Source organism: Electrophorus electricus, chromosome 26 (genome assembly GCF_041902795.1).
Source record: "Electrophorus electricus isolate QZ-2024a chromosome 26, ASM4190279v1, whole genome shotgun sequence".
NCBI lineage: Eukaryota > Metazoa > Chordata > Actinopteri > Gymnotiformes > Gymnotidae > Electrophorus > Electrophorus electricus.
This window is the reverse complement of record NC_137522.1, coordinates 1,697,501-1,716,568: the sequence shown is the minus strand read 5'-3', so window position 1 is coordinate 1,716,568 and position 19,068 is coordinate 1,697,501. Positions and strand designations below refer to the sequence as shown.

Genomic DNA, 19,068 nt, shown 5'->3' with positions numbered 1-19,068 from the left:
TCATCCCATTCGGGCACGGCATGTGCAGCTTCCCGAGTATGTTGCCCGACTGGTGCGGCAGGATCACGGCAGGGTCACGCCAGGTTGCATGTGCACGGGTGCACGTTTGCGTCAGATTGGCGGGAATATTCTTACACTAACTGTTAGCTACATATAGCATGTTAAACTGCATGCTGTATTGCTATTAACAGCACAAGAAAAATGTTTGAGGTCTGATCCCTATAGAGAAGGCAGCAAAAGCCTTTTTGCAGTGAAGGTTTCCCTGCAGGATCTGCTGTTTCACACTCATGATCTCACATTCCCTGTCACATTTAGCTCACATCACACCTGAACAAAGTTAGTTACTAAATTACTAACCTAAATCACTTTGGCTCTTTTATAGCTTACTGGGGCCGCGATCTGGCCCTGCTGGTACAGCACTCTGCAGAGTTTAGTTCCAACCCTAACCAATCACACCTGACCCACCTCACCAACATGAAACATGGAGGTGGGCCAGAGTCACTACAGAGCAGTAGAGCTCCAGAAGTACAGCCAGGTCAGCTCCGCCCCTCAGCTCCGCCCGTTCCGCCCCCCCCCCCCCCCCCCCCCCCCATGTAGGTATGTGTTCTAACTCAGGCGTCTGTCCCCAGTCCTTCGCTCTCAGAGTGATGCAAATCCCTGGCACTGAGCCAGGAGCACAGGCCTGGAACGAAGAGAGCTTTCATCCTGCCATTACATGAAGAGGCTTTGGGCTCATTAGTGCTAAATGCCCATTGAGTGTGAGAGCACAGTGCACAGGGGCACACTCACTTGTGTGTGTTCAGGGGTGTCTTCTTCTCGCAACCTGCATGTAAAGTGTGTTCTTTTGTTTATACAGATCATTTTCCACTAAGTAGTCTTACTATGGTTTTGTAGTGTAAAGGTTTCGTGTACACAGTGCCAGTTCCTACAGCTTCAATGACGTTATCTGGCAGCTGAAAAGTCACCAGTGTGACGGTTCACAGTACTTCCCCTTTTTTTCCGGATATGATCAATGCAACTGACACTGGTGCAACTGACACACTTTCAAATGGCCTTCTCTTTCTCCCTCTCTCCCTCTCACTCTCTCTCTTTCTCCCTCTCTCTCTCTCTCTCTCTCCTCTCCCTCTCTCTCTCCCTCTCCTTCTCTCTCCCTCTCACTCTCTTTCTCCCTCTCTCCCTCTCACTCTCTCTCTTTCTCCCTCTCTCCCTCTCACTCTCTCTCTTTCTCCCTCTCTCTCTCTCTCTCCTCTCCCTCTCTCTCTCCCTCTCCTTCTCTCTCCCGCTCACTCTCTTTCTCCCTCTCTCCCTCTCACTCTCTCTCTTTCTCCCTCTCTCTCTCTCTCACTCTCCTCTCCCTCTCTCTCTCCCTCTCCTTCTCTCTCCCTCTCACTCTCTTTCTCCCTCTCTCCCTCTCACTCTCTCTCTTTCTCCCTCTCTCCCTCTCACTCTCTCTCTTTCTCCCTCTCTCTCTCTCTCTCTCCTCTCCCTCTCTCTCTCCCTCTCCTTCTCTCTCCCTCTCACTCTTTCTCCCTCTCTCCCTCTCACTCTCTCTCTTTCTCCCTCTCTCCCTCTCACTCTCTCTCTTTCTCCCTCTCTCTCTCTCTCTCTCTCTCTCTCCTCTCCCTCTCTCTCTCCCTCTCCTTCTCTCTCCCTCTCACTCTCTTTCTCCCTCTCTCCCTCTCACTCTCTCTCTTTCTCCCTCTCTCTCTCTCTCTCTCTCTCTCTCTCTCTCCCTCTCACTCTCTCTCCCCCTCTCTCTCTCTCTCTCTCTCTCACTCTCTCTCTCCCTTTCTCTCTCTCTCTCCCTCTCTCCCTCTCACTCTTCCTGTCACTCTTTTTCTCATTCTTTCATTCCCTCACTCTCTGAAGCTTTTCACATATATATTTGAGTTAATCTTGAAGCTTTGGTGACTATATCCCAGCGATTTCTGATCAGTGCTCAGATAAACTCTAATGCTATTCATTTAGTGCTGGATTAGCACTTCACATTTCTCTTAAAGACCCATTTCAATTCATCGGGTGCTGGTGAAACCATCAGCATTAATTTCAAACGCATTAGTGCTCTGTTTCTGCGTTGATGCACCTGTAGGCAGCCTGCTGTCAGATCAGTAGTCTCCAGGCTTTTCCAAGGACCGCAAAACTGCACTGCACCAGACAGCTCTCAGCACTCACGCAAATCTCAGTTCATGTAAGGTTTTAAGGTTTTTAATATGTAAGGTTTTTAATAAGATGTCCGTTTTCTCAAATACGGATCTTCTCCTCCTTTGCTGAGTCCAGAATGAGCACCACCACGCTTCCATGAGGCCCTCGGTTCATTAGGGAGCGCCTGGAGATTAGCAGTGAGATTCTGACATCTGTCGTGTTTGGGTGTTACACGGCGCTCAGACGAGGTGCTAATGAGATGGTCTAGACTTTTTCCCTTTTTGCCCAATATTTTAAATTCACTTTATTGACTTGCTCGTAGACAATGCGTCTTGTAAACATGGAGCATATAAACCTCAGACCAGTAGCTTGTGAGTAACACGATTTGCATTTCACACCTTTGCATCTATTTTCCTTCTTTTTTTTAAAATTCAGTTTGCATAGAGTTCACTATTGCTTCTTCTTCCACACTGAAGACCCTAACCCCAACCCATACCCCCTAACCCCTAACCCTACCCCTAACCCTAACCCTAACCTCCTGTGGATAGGCCCAAAAGGGTGAGGCTTGTGGGATGGAAGTAAAGGGGTGGGGCTGAAGTAAGGGGGGTGGGGCTGAAGTAAGGGGGTGGGGCTAGTGTCCCGTCATTCCAGGAATGTGCCAAATGCTCCTTTGCTGCGATAGCTGCTCTGCTCACGGAGATCGTAGGGGCTCATCCGAATAGGAGAACTCATTTGCTCAAAGCCTTTTTCTGTTTGGATATGCCAAAGAAAGACTTGAAAGTTTGCACTGAATAAGTCTGCACTGAATAATAGAAATACAATTTCAAAGAAATTGAAGAAGCAAGTAGGAAGTGGGTCAGAGAGAAGCCTTCGGAGATGTTTGGTGTGCTTCTTCTTTTTCTTTTTTTTTTGCCGTGAGAGCAGGAACGCTGTCGAGAGCAGGAACGCTGGCTAGAGCAGGAACGCTGGCTAGAGGCAACCTTCCACCGGCCTCGGCAGTTTGTTCAGACTCTCCGTCTCCAGCGCTCCAGGTGCCGTAAAGCGCTACAACTCTTCTCCATGTCGTCTGTGGACGACATCGTCAGCGCGTCCTGCCCCAAGACCCGTGCAGAACGGTTCTACAGCCTAACAGCTCTGCATCGTTCATTCCCTTTTACGTTAGAAATGACCATGCTATGCCCAGAATTTGCATGTTACCATCATAAATAGACTTGCTAAACCATAGATTATGGAAAGTTTATGAAGGGATCTATAAGCTTATGGAGGCTTCACGCGGTATCTCCTTTTACTGACGCACACTGAACACTGGCGTCCGGTGCCGTACTGACTCCCCTCCGTAGGCCGATATCTGCATCCCACTGGGCACAAAATCTCCACATGCTTCAGTTTCAGTCTCTCCTGCTGTTATTATTTTACACATGCTTGCAAATACAGGCAGAGGGGAGTGAAAATAGTATATGTAAAGTTTTTAGAGCGGTAGCTGTTCCACCTCTCCTCTTCTACGCAGACCCTCTCTCTTGCTCTCCCTTCCTCTCTCTCTCGCTCTCTCTCAGCTGATGACCTCATGCCCACACCTCTCACTTTTCCCTGCTGGGTGCCTGTTTCCCTGCATTGTCTCAGAGTCTCCCCTTCCTTATTCCTCTCCACTGTTTTGTTACAAGCGAAATCGGGTTCCTCGAGATCTGGGAGGGTGAAAGAGGGTGAAGCTCACACAGTCGGGCGGGAGGGAGCGCGTAACAGGCTTCGTTCTCGCCCGACAGGCAGGCTGTCTCCGCCCTGAAGAGACCAGGATGCGTTCAAATCCCGAAGAGACCAGGATGTGCCGTAGTCCCAGAGCACTCCCTGCTGTGTCGCAGCCTCCCGAGCGGTGCTTTGTCGAGAAGATAAAAACACACACAGGAAATGACAGAGGGCTGACGGCTTCTCCTCGACCTTCCCCTCACGGACATGCGGCGCCTGGCGTCCGTTACGCAGGGAGACGCTGCGTGTGCAGTTGTTGTCTGCTGATGGTGCAGTTTACTGGGGTGAAGAAGTCCGTTGCTGGCTGGAAAGAGCTCTTGGCCTGGGAATGCATGTTGTCATAGCAGCCTCACGAGAAGCTGGAGGTTTATAGCAGAGAGACCGGGAATGCTAACTTCAGCCAATATCTCCAGCAGACGGCAACACTGGTGGCTCTGTGTCGTGGCGTATCACAGCAGCCTGGTCACAAGATACCAAAGTCTCTCAAAAGACATGGATACAATCCATGGATGTGGAGTGTCACTGAGTTTCAGATTGTTCCAGAAGGGGGAAGGGAGGTGTTGGGTGGCCAAGAAATGCTCATTCATCCCTGTAGCTTCTCCCCTCCTATTCTGCAGCGAGGAATCATTTCCATACAAACTCAACCTGCCATATTGAGATACACACCAAATTGTCCAGTATTTGCGCATTGTTGATGGGATCCATGCTGAGTTAGTGGAAAGTTGATTATAGTGCTGCTACACGGTCCCTCATTCCACTTAATGCTGGCTAAAAAGTTTCAGGCCCAGTTCATCATCGCTCTGTTTGTTGGTGATTGGGTTTGTGTTTTGTGTTTTGTTTTTTGGTTTGGTATTTTTTTGGAACTGATTCCAGGTCAGTAGTAGAACATGCCCAGTGTAAGTCATAGTCTAGCTCAGAACTAAAGGCCATCACAGAAATGGTGTCGGACATATGACCACAGGTGGCAGGCTGTTTAGCTTCTATTCAAATAAAAGTAATTATTTTTAAATAAGTAAACGGTAATATTTGTTTGTTGGTTATAAACTAGGTTGTGGTAAATAAATCACATCTGGGGAAATTGTGCCTGTGGTAGAATAAATTGTCTCCCATGTAAGATCAATCGGCGTGTACTGTTTCACACGCAGATAATGAACAAGATGAGATACTGATATTTGGGTGTGCAAGATGTTTGCATTTGTCCTTTTGTTCAACTGTGCCCTGCCCCCCCAACACACACACACACACTCATTTCCTGTCCAGTGTAAGTCCTCCCATTCCATCCAGATGTGCCGAGTTCACATCAGCTCATGAGGAGCTCAGGGGCTGGATGGAACAAACACTGTCTCTGACCACAAGACGTGGGTGACGCTGTAGTCACGGTGGACCAACTGAATTTATAGAGCCCATTGTGTAGTCAGATTGTGCTAGTTGTAGTCAGGGTGTGCCGACCATAGTCAGATTATACCGACTGTAGTCAGACTGTGCCAACTGTATTCAGATTGTACTGACTGTAGTCAGATTGTACCAATTGTAGTCAAACTGTGCCAACTGCTAAACACTGGCACATTGTTCTCTGTTCTCCACACCTGTGATGTCTCATTTCAACTGTGCTGTGTTTCTCACCTCTCAGCAGTGTCTCAGCAGGCAGTCTGCACTCAGATGTGATTCAGGGATGCGTGTGGAACTTCACAGCAGGGCCAGACCCCATCAGGTCAGGGAGACGAGGTCCAGTAGAGGAAAACGGTTTCATCATCACATCACCATCCGTTCCAGGAGACTAGCATCACCGCCTTTGCCAAGTAAAGGGAATACGCTCACGACTTCAACGTGACCCCGTGTTCACCGTGTTTCCATTCTGTCAGACGACTGACTCGGCCACTGGGTGGCGGAAGTGGGGTGAAGCTGAACACGATTGCACTAAGAAGCATGGAACATGCTGAACCACACACACGTTAGAAAGATATCGCCTAACATATGACCTGATATGTTCTTTCTGCTCACATGGTTTCAGTAGTTCCCCTTTCGAGTAATAATGAGAAGCACAGTCTAGTTGAGGCTTCAGTACGTGCAGAATTAGGAGGCTCAACTCAAGATCAGCTTGGCTTAGGCTACTTCCTGACAGGAAGCCCTGTCTCTACAACACTGTCGTGTCCAGGAAGCCCTGTCTCTACAACACTGTCGTGTCCAGGAAGCCCTGTCTCTACAACACTGTCGTGTCCAGGAAGCCCTGTCGCTACAACACTGTCGTGTCCAGGAAGCCCTGTCGCTACAACACTGTCGTGTCCAGGAAGCCCTGTCGCTACAACACTGTCGTGTCCAGGAAGCCCTGTCGCTACAACACTGCCGTGTCCAGGAAGCCCTGTCGCTACAACACTGCCGTGTCCAGGAAGCCCTGTCACTACAACACTGCCGTGTCCAGGAAGCCCTGTCTCTACAACACTGCCGTGTCCAGGAAGCCCTGTCTCTACAACACTGCCGTGTCCAGGAAGCCCTGTCTCTACAACACTGCCGTGTCCAGGAAGCCCTGTCTCTACAACACTGTCGTGTCCAGGAAGCCCTGTCTCTACAACACTGTCGTGTCCAGGAAGCCCTGTCTCTACAACACTGTCGTGTCCAGGAAGCCCTGTCTCTACAACACTGTCGTGTCCAGGAAGCCCTGTCTCTACAACACTGTCGTGTCCAGGAAGCCCTGTCTCTACAACACTGTCGTGTCCAGAAAGCCCTGTCTGTACAACACTGTCGTATCCAGGAAGCCCTGTCTGTACAACACTGTCGTATCCAGGAAGCCCTGTCTGTACAACACTGTCGTGTCCAGGAAGCCCTGTCGCTACAACACTGTCGTGTCTAGGAAGCCCTGTCGCTACAACACTGTCGTGTCCAGGAAGCCCTGTCGCTACAATACTGTCGTGTCCAGGAAGCCCTGTCGCTACAACACTGCCGTGTCCAGGAAGCCCTGTCGCTACAACACTGCCGTGTCCAGGAAGCCCTGTCGCTACAACACTGCCGTGTCCAGGAAGCCCTGTCTCTACAACACTGCCGTGTCCAGGAAGCCCTGTCTCTACAACACTGTCATGTCCAGGAAGCCCTATCTCTACAACACTGCTGTGTCCAGGAAGCCCTGTCTCTACAACACTGCTGTGCCCGGGAAGCCCTGTCTCTACAACACTGCTGTGTCCACGCTTCTTCAAAACCTTCTGCTTGTTTCTCTGTGACTGATGAAAGCACTCGGGTGGTACTGTCTCACTTTCAGGTAGTGTTGCAGATAGCCTGCAGTAGATGAGAAGTAGTTTGAGTCTGTTTGACTTTAATGTCTATGATCTCAACAGCATTGGCCTTCTCACCTCCATGCTTGGTGTGTTCATAAGTTTTCTTCCAAATGTTTGTGACTTGGTTGATTGTGCCAAACACAGTTAACACAACTGAGCTTTATGAAGGCACTTACACACCTTGGGTGCCTTACACACACCCTTTAGTTTTCTTATTCAATTACTCAAGTGTGTGAGTGTAAATGTACATATCTACCCCGAGACAGCAGTCAGGTGCTTCAACGGTCAGAGGACCGTCATGGTCACGTGTGTTTGTGCAGTGAAGAAAGAGAACACTGCAAATTGCATCTCAGTTATGAAGAAATTCAAGGTGCATTGATGTAAAATATCTCTCTTCTCCCTCTCTCGCTCTGCCTGTTTGTGTTTGTGCAGTGGTGTGTGAGTCCATGAATGTATGTGTGTGCTTGCCTGTGTGTGTGTGTAATCAATGCATGCATCTATGGGTGCATCTGTGTAAATGTGTTTGAATATGCTTGCGTGTGTGTGTGTGTGCTAGTTCACAGATTCCCCTGAGACTGTGCTGGAACAGAGTGGCATGTACTCTTCAAATATTCATGAGGCACTTGTGCGTGATCAGCTGGAGTCTGGATTTCTGGGGCTGTTTCCCACACACTGCTGAAGGTGTGTGGTAGTTGCTGCTGTAGGTGCCAACAGCCAGAGTGAGCCGGAGACCTCTTCAGACTCTGCCTCCTACGCCGTTTGACAAGACTCTGGTTCGTTTTCAGACTCTGCCTCTAGTTCGTCTTTTCCAGGCTCCGCCTTCTACAGCATTTGTCAGGACTCTGGTTCATCTCAGGGTCCTGAACTCTTCAGGTTAGTCTACATTGCAGCTTTAAGTACACTGATATAGAAACTATAGTCAATGTACCAATTTAAATGAAATATAGGCCTCCATGAATAATTGTTTGACCAACTTGATATTGTTTCTTTAGGCAGAGCTGGTTCCATCTGTGGTTTAGGGAGTGACCTGCGTTAGGGTGTGACCTCTCCTCCTGGTTCTTGGGGAGTAACTCTGTGCTCTTGCTTTGATGTGCTTTGCTGCATCTTCAGACGCATTAGCCATTCCACAGTCGACGGTCTTTATGGGAGGACGTGCCGCGATCCTCTCTGAGGTGAATGATCCTGCAGGGCCCTCGTGGGGTATTTGCAGCAGGCAGAAGTAGGTTGTGGGTTTTGTCATATTTCCGTTCGCTTCCTTTTCGTGAATGATCCCTGCTGCACTTAGTGCCTCATCCGACAAATAGATTTCAAATGTCCCATCCATATAAACACTGACGCAGCACACAGTTAAACCACAACGCCTCTTTAGCCTGCAAAAAGGCTCCATTAATGACTACAGCCCAGACAGGGATGAGGCTTCAGGTTCACGTGACTGCACGTGACTGCCGATCCCTGAAGCCCCATGAGGAAATGTGGACTGTGGTGGGGACTCAGACCCCTGATTCAGGAGGTCTTTAGGAGGGTTTAGATTTTCAGGCGGCAGAACACTTCACTCATGAAGAGTGCAGAAATTTCTTCTCACCAGATTTCCGTAAGCAAACTGGAAAACGGGACTGAGAACTCCTGTTGTAAGGCAGTCACAGGACAGAATGTTCAGATAATACCGAGATGGCGTGCACGGTGGCTCTCATTAATCTAGCACCTTCGTCATCCTCGTGTTTTCCTTGCACGATTGAACTGATGCTCATAAGGACTGCAGGTGAACTAGTGTGTGATCCAGCAAAGTCTGAGAATCCGAAAAGACAAGTGGTCAGAAAGGACTCAGATGTGGAAGTGTGTAACCTCTAGATGTTGAGATATTTAACTGACAGATTTAAGATGTAAAGATATGCAACACACATTTCGCACCTGTAAAGCGGCTGTTGCATAAAACACAAGCAAACAAATTTGACTTATGGTGACAAGTAACGCACATATTTCACATATTGAGACGTGTAATAGATATTTCACATGTGCAGATGAGAAACACATCCTGTCCTTCGCCTCCATATAAGGAAACATAACAGCATGTGTGATTTACACTCCTCCAGCACAGACACTAAACATAGAGGACTGTCCTTGGGCCAGACAGACCCACTTAATCCGGATTCTCCACTTTTGTAATGTTTTAATTACCTGCTCTTTCCCAGTTGGGCTCAGTGAATTACAAAGCTCAGCTTTCTACTGTACACTTACACACTTTAGATTTCTTGTGTTTTTATGTCAAACACTCCAGTGTCTTCCAGCGCAAATGAAGGTAGACATCTACTGTGTGCTGTGTGCTTGCCTAAACAAAGGCATCAGAAATCAAGTCAAATAGACAGTGTAGTCGTGTGTCATTAGAACCGTTATTGCATCATTACGTCCCCTGTGCCTGAATTGGGGTCACTAGTACAAAGAAGCGATGCTTTTCTATGGCAGACTCTGCAGTAATGAAAAGCTGTGATCAGTAGGGGTTCTGCCCAGTTTGGCTAAAACGGTCCCTCTGGACTGCTGGGTCATGTGGTCCAATTATTCAGCACAGCTTTCCCTCTTGTGCACTATTAGAATTTGAATTTGATCCCCCTCCCCCCAAAGCATACACCCCACAAACATGTTAATTGTAAATGTGCACGTGAAAGACGCTGCAATTCGTTAACTGTAAATGTGCACGTGAAGGACGCTGCGTTTCGTTAACTGTAAATGTGCACGTGAAAGACGCTGCGTTTCGTTAACTGTAAATGTGCACGTGAAAGGCGCTGCAATTCGTTAACTGTGAGTTCTGGTGGCAACGATGCTGTCCAGAGCTCCCTGTCAGGGGCAGGTAGGACCCGTGTAGCTACACAGGACATTAACAGCTGACTCTCCACACGGCTCCTGTAATTATGGCCTTGGCTCGGCTCAGCATCACCTCTGAGCGAGCGCATATGTAGAAGAGGCTCCGCCCTTCTCGATGAACAGAAAAGCCTGTCCGCCCGCCATTTCAGGTGCCAGAGCCGAGCCATCCCTGCTGGGTAGAGGTCACGGGGGCAGAGATGCACAGAGTGCGCATGCTGTAAGTGCAGAAGAAGAACGCAGCAGGCGCCTCTTAATTGAGTCCACGCATCAGTGAGCTGCTCCAACCTCCACACCTCAAAAAAAAAAAAAAAACGCAATATGGTGAAAAGTGGAACGCAATTTTTGTCATGGCAGATTTTCCACTGTAATGCATTTGCATAAATATGAGGCTTAATTACTTTCAAGCACAAAGGCACATTGAGAGCAGAATATATGTAATATGGGAATATGGAGTGTCAAAGAACTGGGTGTGAAGAGATTTAGCAGGGCTGCAGATTAGCAGCAATACATAAACACATGAGGGGTTCTCTGTAAACTGAATTACCAACACAATATTAATATTATTATTAGAAGTAGTAGTGGTAGTAATAGTGGTAGTAGTAGTATTTGTCTTTGTAGTAGTAGTAATAGTAGTAGTAGTAGTACTGGTAGTATTAGAAGTAGTATTTGAATTAGTAGTAGTAGTACTAGGAGTAGTATTGGTAGTATTAGTAGTAGTAGAAACAGTAGTACTAACAATAGTATTAGTAGTATTTGTAGTAGTAGTGGTGGTATTACTGGTAATATTAGTATTAGCATTTCTATTTGTTGTAGTAGTGTCACGGAACGCTCGCCTCCCGCGAATCACGTGGTTTGGCCAGCCACATGCAGTAGGAGGACTTTAGTTTGTAACCACACCTGCACGCACCTGTACTTCGTTTTGTCTGTGTGTATTTAAACTCACGTCAGGGTGTACGGTGTGGTTGGTCATTGTAGATGTAATGTCTGAATGTAACATGTTTGTTACATGTTTCCTTGTGTATTGTGTTTGTTTAACAGCAATCGTTTCTTGTTCGTGTTTATTGTTTGTAATACGTGAGTGCCGCTGTCGTTTGTTATTAAATGTTCGTCGTTTGTTATTAAATGTTCGAGGAAGTCTGTGCATCCTGCCTCGTGCCCTGCAGCACTCGGGCCACCACGCGTTACAAGTAGTAGTAGTATTTGCATTAGTAGTAGTGGTAGTAACAGTATTAGTAGTGGTGGTGGTGGTGGTAGTATTGGGAATATTAGTATTTTTATTAGTATTATTAGTAGTAGTAGTGGTAGTAACAGTAGTGGTGGTGATGGTAATATACGCTTCCTTTTTGTACATTCTGGCATTTCTACTTGTGTTTGGATGCATAGAAAGCGCACTTTCCTCGTGTAGGACCTCTGCGCTGATCTTCTGGGCATCTTGTCCTCCAGACGTATGACATGCGCTGTGCACCGAGCATCCATTCTGTTTCCTTTTCATGCCTTTGAGTCTAATCATGACTCAGGTTACATGTTGTGAAACACGCTGGAGTTTAATCATTACTTGTGAACCACACTGGAGTTTAATCAGTACTGCTTATGATCCACACTGAAGTTTAATCAGTACTGCTTGTGAACCACACTGGAGTGGTGAACTCCTGCAGTGCTGATCATTGTCTAGCTATTTCGTGTCCATAGTGATGTGGACAAGTGTCGACACCACTTCCTGTTTGAATAATTCCAAGGCCCACCTCCAACTCTTCCCCTAATCACCTCAATATCTTCCAGCTACAAGCAGTGAAGTCCTGTCTGCAGACAGGACATAGAAAGACCTGCTTGTTATACCAAATCCTTGGACAGAGAAGAGGCTTTCAGTTGTCTAAGAAAATGAATCCATCTTTATTGAGGGTATAAAGATCTCCCATGTTTTGATGGATGTGATGGACTTTTTATGTATCCTACATTTCCTTGCACAACATAGGATGTAAGAGACAAGGTCATTACTAGTTCATTGATAAGCATGTCTTGCTAGCTTGCTACACTTCTTAAAATGGACACTCAGCAAATCCACATCACCGGAACAACAGGTCCTGCAGTCAGGATCAACATCGGCATGAATCGCTAGGGATGTCACTTTGGAAATACATTTCCAAGGCGCTTCCAGCAAGGAGCATTCCCAAAACACGTAGATCAAATCACTGCTAGATGTTTTTACATTTTTGACACATAGGAGAGAGATTTTTAATAAATGTATGTGGAGATAAGAATGTTCTGTGTGTCACGTTAAATTGGTTTTGTCTGCGTCCTTTCTGTAACCTTATCCCAATCTGATGGCTGATGCACACCTGAAGTTTTTCTGCCATTTCTGATTAAGAATCATAGTATCAAATACTTGGGAGTTTTACATAACTGCATTTTAAATTGCGAGGATTTTGACTTTAAGAAAGGATCATTTTTAGAGCAAAGACTAAATGGGGAATGTTGGAGAGTTTTCATTGGATGCCCCCATTAGATTTCACACTTTTGCACTTAATAATTTAAGAAACTGTTTCTAATTCCATCAGGGATAACATGATTAAAGAAAAGTGGCTGGTTTATACAGAGTTTGTTTATGGTCAATAAAGAGGCACGTATGTTCCCAGGCATGAAATGAATTTAGAATCAGTGAGTTTCTGCTTAATTTAACGAGTGTAGCCTTTGATCCCAGACTGGAAGAAGCTGAAAGAGGGTGTTTCGTTCATCTGCTACTGCTCTATGGAAATCTGTTTGGCTAAATATTGGGCCCCAAAATTAGGTAATCATAATCCACCTTTAATATGTGCTGCTTGTAGGCTGATCAGTTTAATTCCCTGTTTTTCCAACCCATAGAAAGTGTATGATTTCCGTATCTAAATCTTTAAGAAATCTTTTTATCATTAATGACAGAAAAAGATCAATAAATGGAAAGCACGTTCATCTTTATTACATTTATCCATCCTATTATATGTGGGTTCCCCTAACATATCTGTCCCACCTTTACCCAGGTACTTGAGGAATGTAGAAATAAATCAGGTTAAGCATGATTAATCTTCCAAATCTTGTATTCCACAGCTCAAAGATTCCTTAATCATGTAATGAAGTTATTAAACTCTTTAAGGTAGTGTACATCATCACAGATTTCAAACTTTGTAAGAATGCACTGATGAAAACCCAGTGCAATTTATGATTTTCCTTTCCAAATATTTCAAATGTTTTAAATGTTGTATACTGTGTATTGTATAATGTTACTGCATATGTATTGTATATGCATTATTGTGTTGTTTATTGTATTGTATTTTGTTATTTATTGTATATGCACTATTTTACATATAAGATACATAAAGTCCACTTGTGTTGGGAGTCCAGTTGAATGTGTTTTATGCAGTGGTGAGCTCAAACAGCATAGCTAAAGCTTCCCTATGCTGAAAAACACATGGTACATTTCCTACAGCTCCTTGTCAAGAGAAAAGCACTCGACAGGAAGCCATTAGTCAAGGCCTGCACCTTGGGGCTCAGAAAATATACATGTAAATGATAAAAGGATTTTTCAAAACCCATAGCTACCATAGTTTGGAAGAGGAAGCAAAGCTGAGCTCGGTCCTGTTGAATGTGTTCACAGTGTCCACTAACATAATCAAGGTTGGAGTCTGTCTGTCTCAGTCTGTCTGTGTCTGTCTGTCTGTCTCTGTCTGTCTGTCAGTGTCTCAGTTTGTCTCTGTCTCAATCTGTCTGTGTCTCTCAGTCTGCCTCCGTTGGTCTCTGTTTGTCTGTGTCTGTCTCTGTCGGCCTCTGTCTGTCTCTGTTATGTCTCCAGACACTGTCATATCCTTGCCTGTATGAGTTATCTTTGGGGTAATCTCACTAGTCTTAAAGCAAGTTGTTTAGTAATAATTAGTAATAATAGTCAATATTAAGAAGGCCTATATGAGCTACACTTTGTTTCCCTGGTTTAGGCAAATTGTTGCCATTTCTAGAGATTTTATAAGTTTTCCACAGCTCAAAGATTCCTTAACCAGATTTGTGAGAGTGGTTAAAGATATGTCCTAAAAGGCTGATAAAAATCCACTGGGAATCCCTCAGGTCTGAGGGCTTTGCTTCAGTTCATATGTCAGTAATGTCAGTAAGTTCACTATCTTCAGTGCATTCAGATGTACATAAACTTTTGTAAACCCTCGTTAATTCATTGTTGGTATCCTACGGTAGTCTTGTCTGTGCTCCACTTTCTTATTTAGTAAAATGAATTAGGCGTTCAGGTTCCTCTTTTTTTAATTTGCCGAGCTAGTAATTCACTAGTTTTATCACTATATTCATGGTAATGATATCTTGCTCTTGTCTTATTAGCCTCAGGCTTTTGAGTTAATAAAGTGTGTATGGATTAATTTGTTTAGAAGATTCAGATTTTTAGAGTCTTCTATTTGAAGTGACCTTTATATCTTTTTCTAGCTGTCAGGGGGTAGTTATTTTTTGTCCATTTGTATTCACAATATGAACGTATATGGGCTCTCCTAAACACTTTAAGCCCCCCCAATAGTCAGACGAGAGGCCATTTGGTTAGTTTCCAGAAAATGTCTTTGTATAGTCATGAAGTCAATGAAGCCATAGTCCTTAATCAGATGTGGTTTAAATGGCCAGACAGGTGGTCGAGGAGGAGTTGCAGGACACTGAATTGCAGAGTCGCAGTGCAAGCTGGTCTTTAGATGTTCTGGGGTAGTGTTTAAACTTAGCGATACAAAATCTGAGCAAATTTACCATGAGATAAGGGGGAAAAAGCTACTTAAGATAATTTAGCGGTAATGTTTGAATGTTCCTGATTGGTGAAATTCCTTTTGGCATGAAATAACAGTAACATGCTGTATGTATATATGTATGAGTGTGTAAGAGTATATAAGAGTATATGTTTTGGCCCTGTGTACCTTTGACACCATTAGTCATTTCAGACAGGAACATCATGAATGGATTAGATGAGCCAGTCTATTCTACAAAATGGATCTCAGTCTGGGTGATGTGCAGCATGAAGTCCTGTTTGTTTTCGTGCAGATCCTCGGTTAGTTCACTGTGCTTTGTGGTCGGAGACGTTCTTGTTTCTACAGTGGCATGCCTGTAGTGCTTTCAAAGAGGTCACCCTGTTTTGTTTGCGGGCAACCCAGTGTTTTAACCTGGCACCTGCGGCAGTGTTTACCTGACCCACACCGGTTAAAGCTAACTGCATCACGAGGCTACTTAAGTCTACTTAAAGGACGCTGTGCTCTGACACTAGCCATTGGGATTTATGCCAGGACTGTAAACATATTTTCCTCAGAGAAGATTATTGGTTTAAGAGGGGGTTTAACTGGGTGCACGATTTAAATTCACCTTGGTTGGTTTAGACCACAAATTTATGGTCAAGTAGATTTACTTTTAAAGTAAAAAACATTCATTCAAAACATGGCTATATAAATAGGTATTCATAATCAGCAATCACATTAGCGCAACTCTAGCTGATTTAAAAAAGAAAACTCCCTTTGACCCCAATAGGCTTCCTGTTTGTCAGTGAGGCCTTCCCTTCTGCCTCTATAAATAGTGACAGACTCTTATCTGTTACCCCTGACTTTTTCACCTGCTTTGTACTCCAGCCATAAGTCTGAAAATTATATCTCAGGGTCTTAAGTCTGGGAATTATGTCTCAGGGTCATAAGTCTGGGAATTATGTCTCAGGGTCTTAAGTCTCGGAATTATGTCTCAGGGTCATAAGTCTGGGTTATAAGTCAGGGCCATACGTCACCCAACCAATTAGGTGCTCATTTGTCAGTCATTCATACAACAAAATAAAAAATACAAGTTCCACAGATGTAGAAATTTCACTCACTGAGAACTTTGTTAGAAAGCTGGCCTTCCTAACTGTCAGTGGTACTTATGTTTGCTACTGCTAATCTTATATGTGTCTTTTATAGGCACACAAGTATACAGTGTAGCCCATGTGTTGCCAGGCAGAGTCTTCAATCCACCCACTTCCAACTTTAGCCCTGATCCGTTTCTGATGGCTGTGTGGATAACATGTGGGAGACGCAACATTCCCACCGCAGACAGTAACCATGACGGTGACACCACATGACATTCTAGTGGGTGTTGTACCAGCCTGCTGGAGTTACATGTGTTGGTGTCACCGTTGGGTTAAGGACAGTCTGCTGTCCACACACCTAATCAGCAGTCCAGTGCTCAGGCAGTGACCTGTGATGAGGACTTGCAGGATTGCTAACAGCTACAGACATCCACACAGACTCTATCACCACATCTGTGTCTAATTAATGAGTAAACTCTTAATTCACATTTGTTTTCATATCTGTCTGACGCATGACCAGGGTAACAGACATTTAATCAGATGTTACTTCTATGGATGTCAGGTCTTTACACATTATACTCCACTATACTTTATTATACTCCACTATATTATGGTGACTGCCATGAAATGGCTCATTCAGTATAGATATTTTTTAGAAGGCACTTTGTCCCTGTAGATCTGCCAGCTATTAGGTTTTCCTTCAGTCAGCCATATTGCATGCTTGTTTATGTAACAGAAATGCAAATTCAGTTCAGTTTTGGGATTTGAATGTTTGTGTGTCTGTGTTTGGGGGGGGGGGTTGTCATTTCTGCATCTTTGTTGGGGGGTTTGAATGTTTGTGCGTCTGTGTTGGGGGTTTGAATGTTTGTGCAACCGTATTGGGAGGTTTAAATGTTTGTGCGTCCATGTTTGGGGGTTTGCCATTTGTGCGTGTGTGTGTGTGTGTATTGGGGGGACTTGAATGTTTGTGCGTCTGTATTAGGGGGGTTTGAATGTTTGTGTGTGTATTGGGGGGGTTTGAATGTTTGTGCATCTGTATTGGGGAGTTTGCTCTTTGTGCGTCTGTGTTGGGAGGGGTTTGCCATTTGTGCGTCTGTGTGTAAAACCACGGTGTGAATTCTGATGCAATGTCCGTGTAACAGATGTGAGGCATTCTCAGTGCACGACGGCACCTCGCCATTGGCTACGGCTGCTCCACTGCAGACGCTGTCGCTATGAGGAACTGAGCACCGCTTAGCTTGGTTTTTAGACACACTCATTTAATTCCACCAAATGTGCCCCTCTAATTCCTAATCCCGATAATCTACTAGTTCTTTTGCTTTAATTTTTTTTTTTTAATTCAGATGTTGGTTAATGGCAGCATCTACTGTAGAATTTTTCTTTTCTTTTTTTTTTTCTTTTTTTTTTTTTTTTTACTTTCAGATGCACTTGAATCAGAATTCCTGTCTCTCGTGATAGACCACAGAAAGCAGGTGTACACCCTCGCAATTCTGGCAGGCAGGCATGCATCATGCAGACTGCCTTTAATTGTCAGTAATCCCATGAATCAGACATCAGGCTTTAAATACCATCAGGCTCTTGTAATCTTTACATCTAAAAATAGCACAGGTGGAGCACGGCTAGATCCGCCAGGGTCTCCGGGTTGGGTCCCAGGGAGAACACATATTGTCATTGGTAACTGTGCAAGTGGCTCTGGATAAGAGCGTCTGTCAAGTGCTGTGAATGTAGTCCAGACCCACAGCAAGCTGAGGCTTGGTCTCTGCTGCTAGAGCTCGCAGTCACAGTTAAAAGCTTCTCCTCGGCAGATCACGTCTGATGGCGGTGAAGATGGGACCCCCTGTGTGGTGGAAACACGTGCCTTATTCACAGAGACAGCTCTTCAGTCAGCAGTCATTTTTGGAATTCTTAGAGTGTAGCTAATTAGCATAATGCTTAATTTAATGGGGTCCCAACAGACACCAGCTGGTAAAAATCCCCACTATGTTCGTACGCTAAAACAGCCTTCCAGAACACACAGCCAAGTTTTACTCCAGCGGCATCACACCACTGACACTAATATATTAATTTTTGGAAATAACTTTCATTGCCTTGAAAATGGATATTTTCAAGTAGCAGTAACCATTTAATTGTTTCAGCATGGTTGAAACCATTTTCCCAAATGAGGACAAAATGAGAATATCTAAATTTTCCATCTAGAATTTTAAACTGAATAATATTAAAAGCATCAATAATGGGGTGATTTTCAGTCATGTCTAAAATTGCCTTATTGTGGTCCCTGTTGTTAGTACAGGGAATATCACGTTTGCATGATGCTATGCCTGACACATCAATGACCAGTGAAGAATCGGAATCCGCCCTCATCATGCATTATCTCCTTGTAATTGCATACACAACCTCTTGTTGTTTCTACAGTATTTAATTCTATCTACTGATGGAAAAGTCCAGCTGTACAAAGCATGCGGCTGGACTGCACAGGATGTCCTGTCTTCACTGTCATTTGTAGAGTTATATTTAGAGCAGCTTTCCATTAGCGTCGTCATGTTTGCGCATGATTTCTTTACTCAAGTGAGCATCTCTATTTAAATGAGCTTGCAGAGAGGGTGGCTAACTAGTCCTACTGGACATCTGCTGCTCCCAGTGGACACCTCCCAGGTTCTGTACCACACTTTATTGTAGATAATCCTCATTGATGTTTCTGTCTTAAATTCATAAGATTTATATCTGCTTGTTCCAAAGGAAACGTCACAATTTCTCTATAATTTCTCTGTTTTGTTTTGTTTTCCCATTCTGGTTTCAATACCAGCATCCATAATAAACCATTAGACTGTCGTTGTTATCTACAGCACAGCAGTTCACATCCCAAGACCTGCAAAACTCTCAAGGGTGAGACGAATGATTAATCAGTTAATAACTGTGGCCCTGCAACCGCTCTAGATGTGGACATATAAACTTATTAACACAAAGGAACGATCGCTAACAGTCATTCTAACGCGTCACTGTAGGACCATGTCTCTTGCGACTACCAGCTGGACATGATGGAAACCAGGAGAAGTTTTAAAATGATTTTGTCGACCACCTTCAGATAGTCAAAATTAAGGACATTTCTGGAGGCGAGACATTTTAATGCTAATGAACTGCATTAGTACCTGTTTTCATTGCCAGTTGTTGCTATGGCAGCAATGAAGCTGGGAAACATAAGGAAAAGATATTAGCTGCACTGTCTGGACTTTAAAACCC

At 44.7% G+C, this 19,068-nt stretch overlaps 1 protein-coding gene and 1 long non-coding RNA gene across 2 annotated transcripts in view; one reads left to right on the top strand and one right to left on the bottom strand.

Moving 5' to 3' along the window:
- Positions 1–481: 481 nt before the first annotated feature.
- LOC113588269 (uncharacterized) lies at positions 482–16,567 on the top strand. Its single transcript, XM_081708035.1, has 6 exons — positions 482–535; positions 3,067–3,257; positions 5,513–5,593; positions 5,745–5,773; positions 5,938–7,132; positions 7,581–16,567. Exons 1-5 carry the CDS (start codon positions 482–484, stop codon positions 7,092–7,094), a joined length of 1,512 nt encoding a protein of 503 aa, XP_081564161.1. The 3' UTR covers positions 7,095–7,132; positions 7,581–16,567.
- Positions 16,568–17,328: 761 nt separating this feature from the next.
- The window catches only part of LOC145653791 (uncharacterized), an 8,576-nt gene continuing 6,836 nt past the window's right edge, over positions 17,329–19,068 (bottom strand). The window contains exon 3 of the long non-coding RNA XR_014119991.1: positions 17,329–17,668. This is a non-coding gene — a long non-coding RNA (uncharacterized LOC145653791). The remainder of the gene's footprint in view (positions 17,669–19,068) is intronic.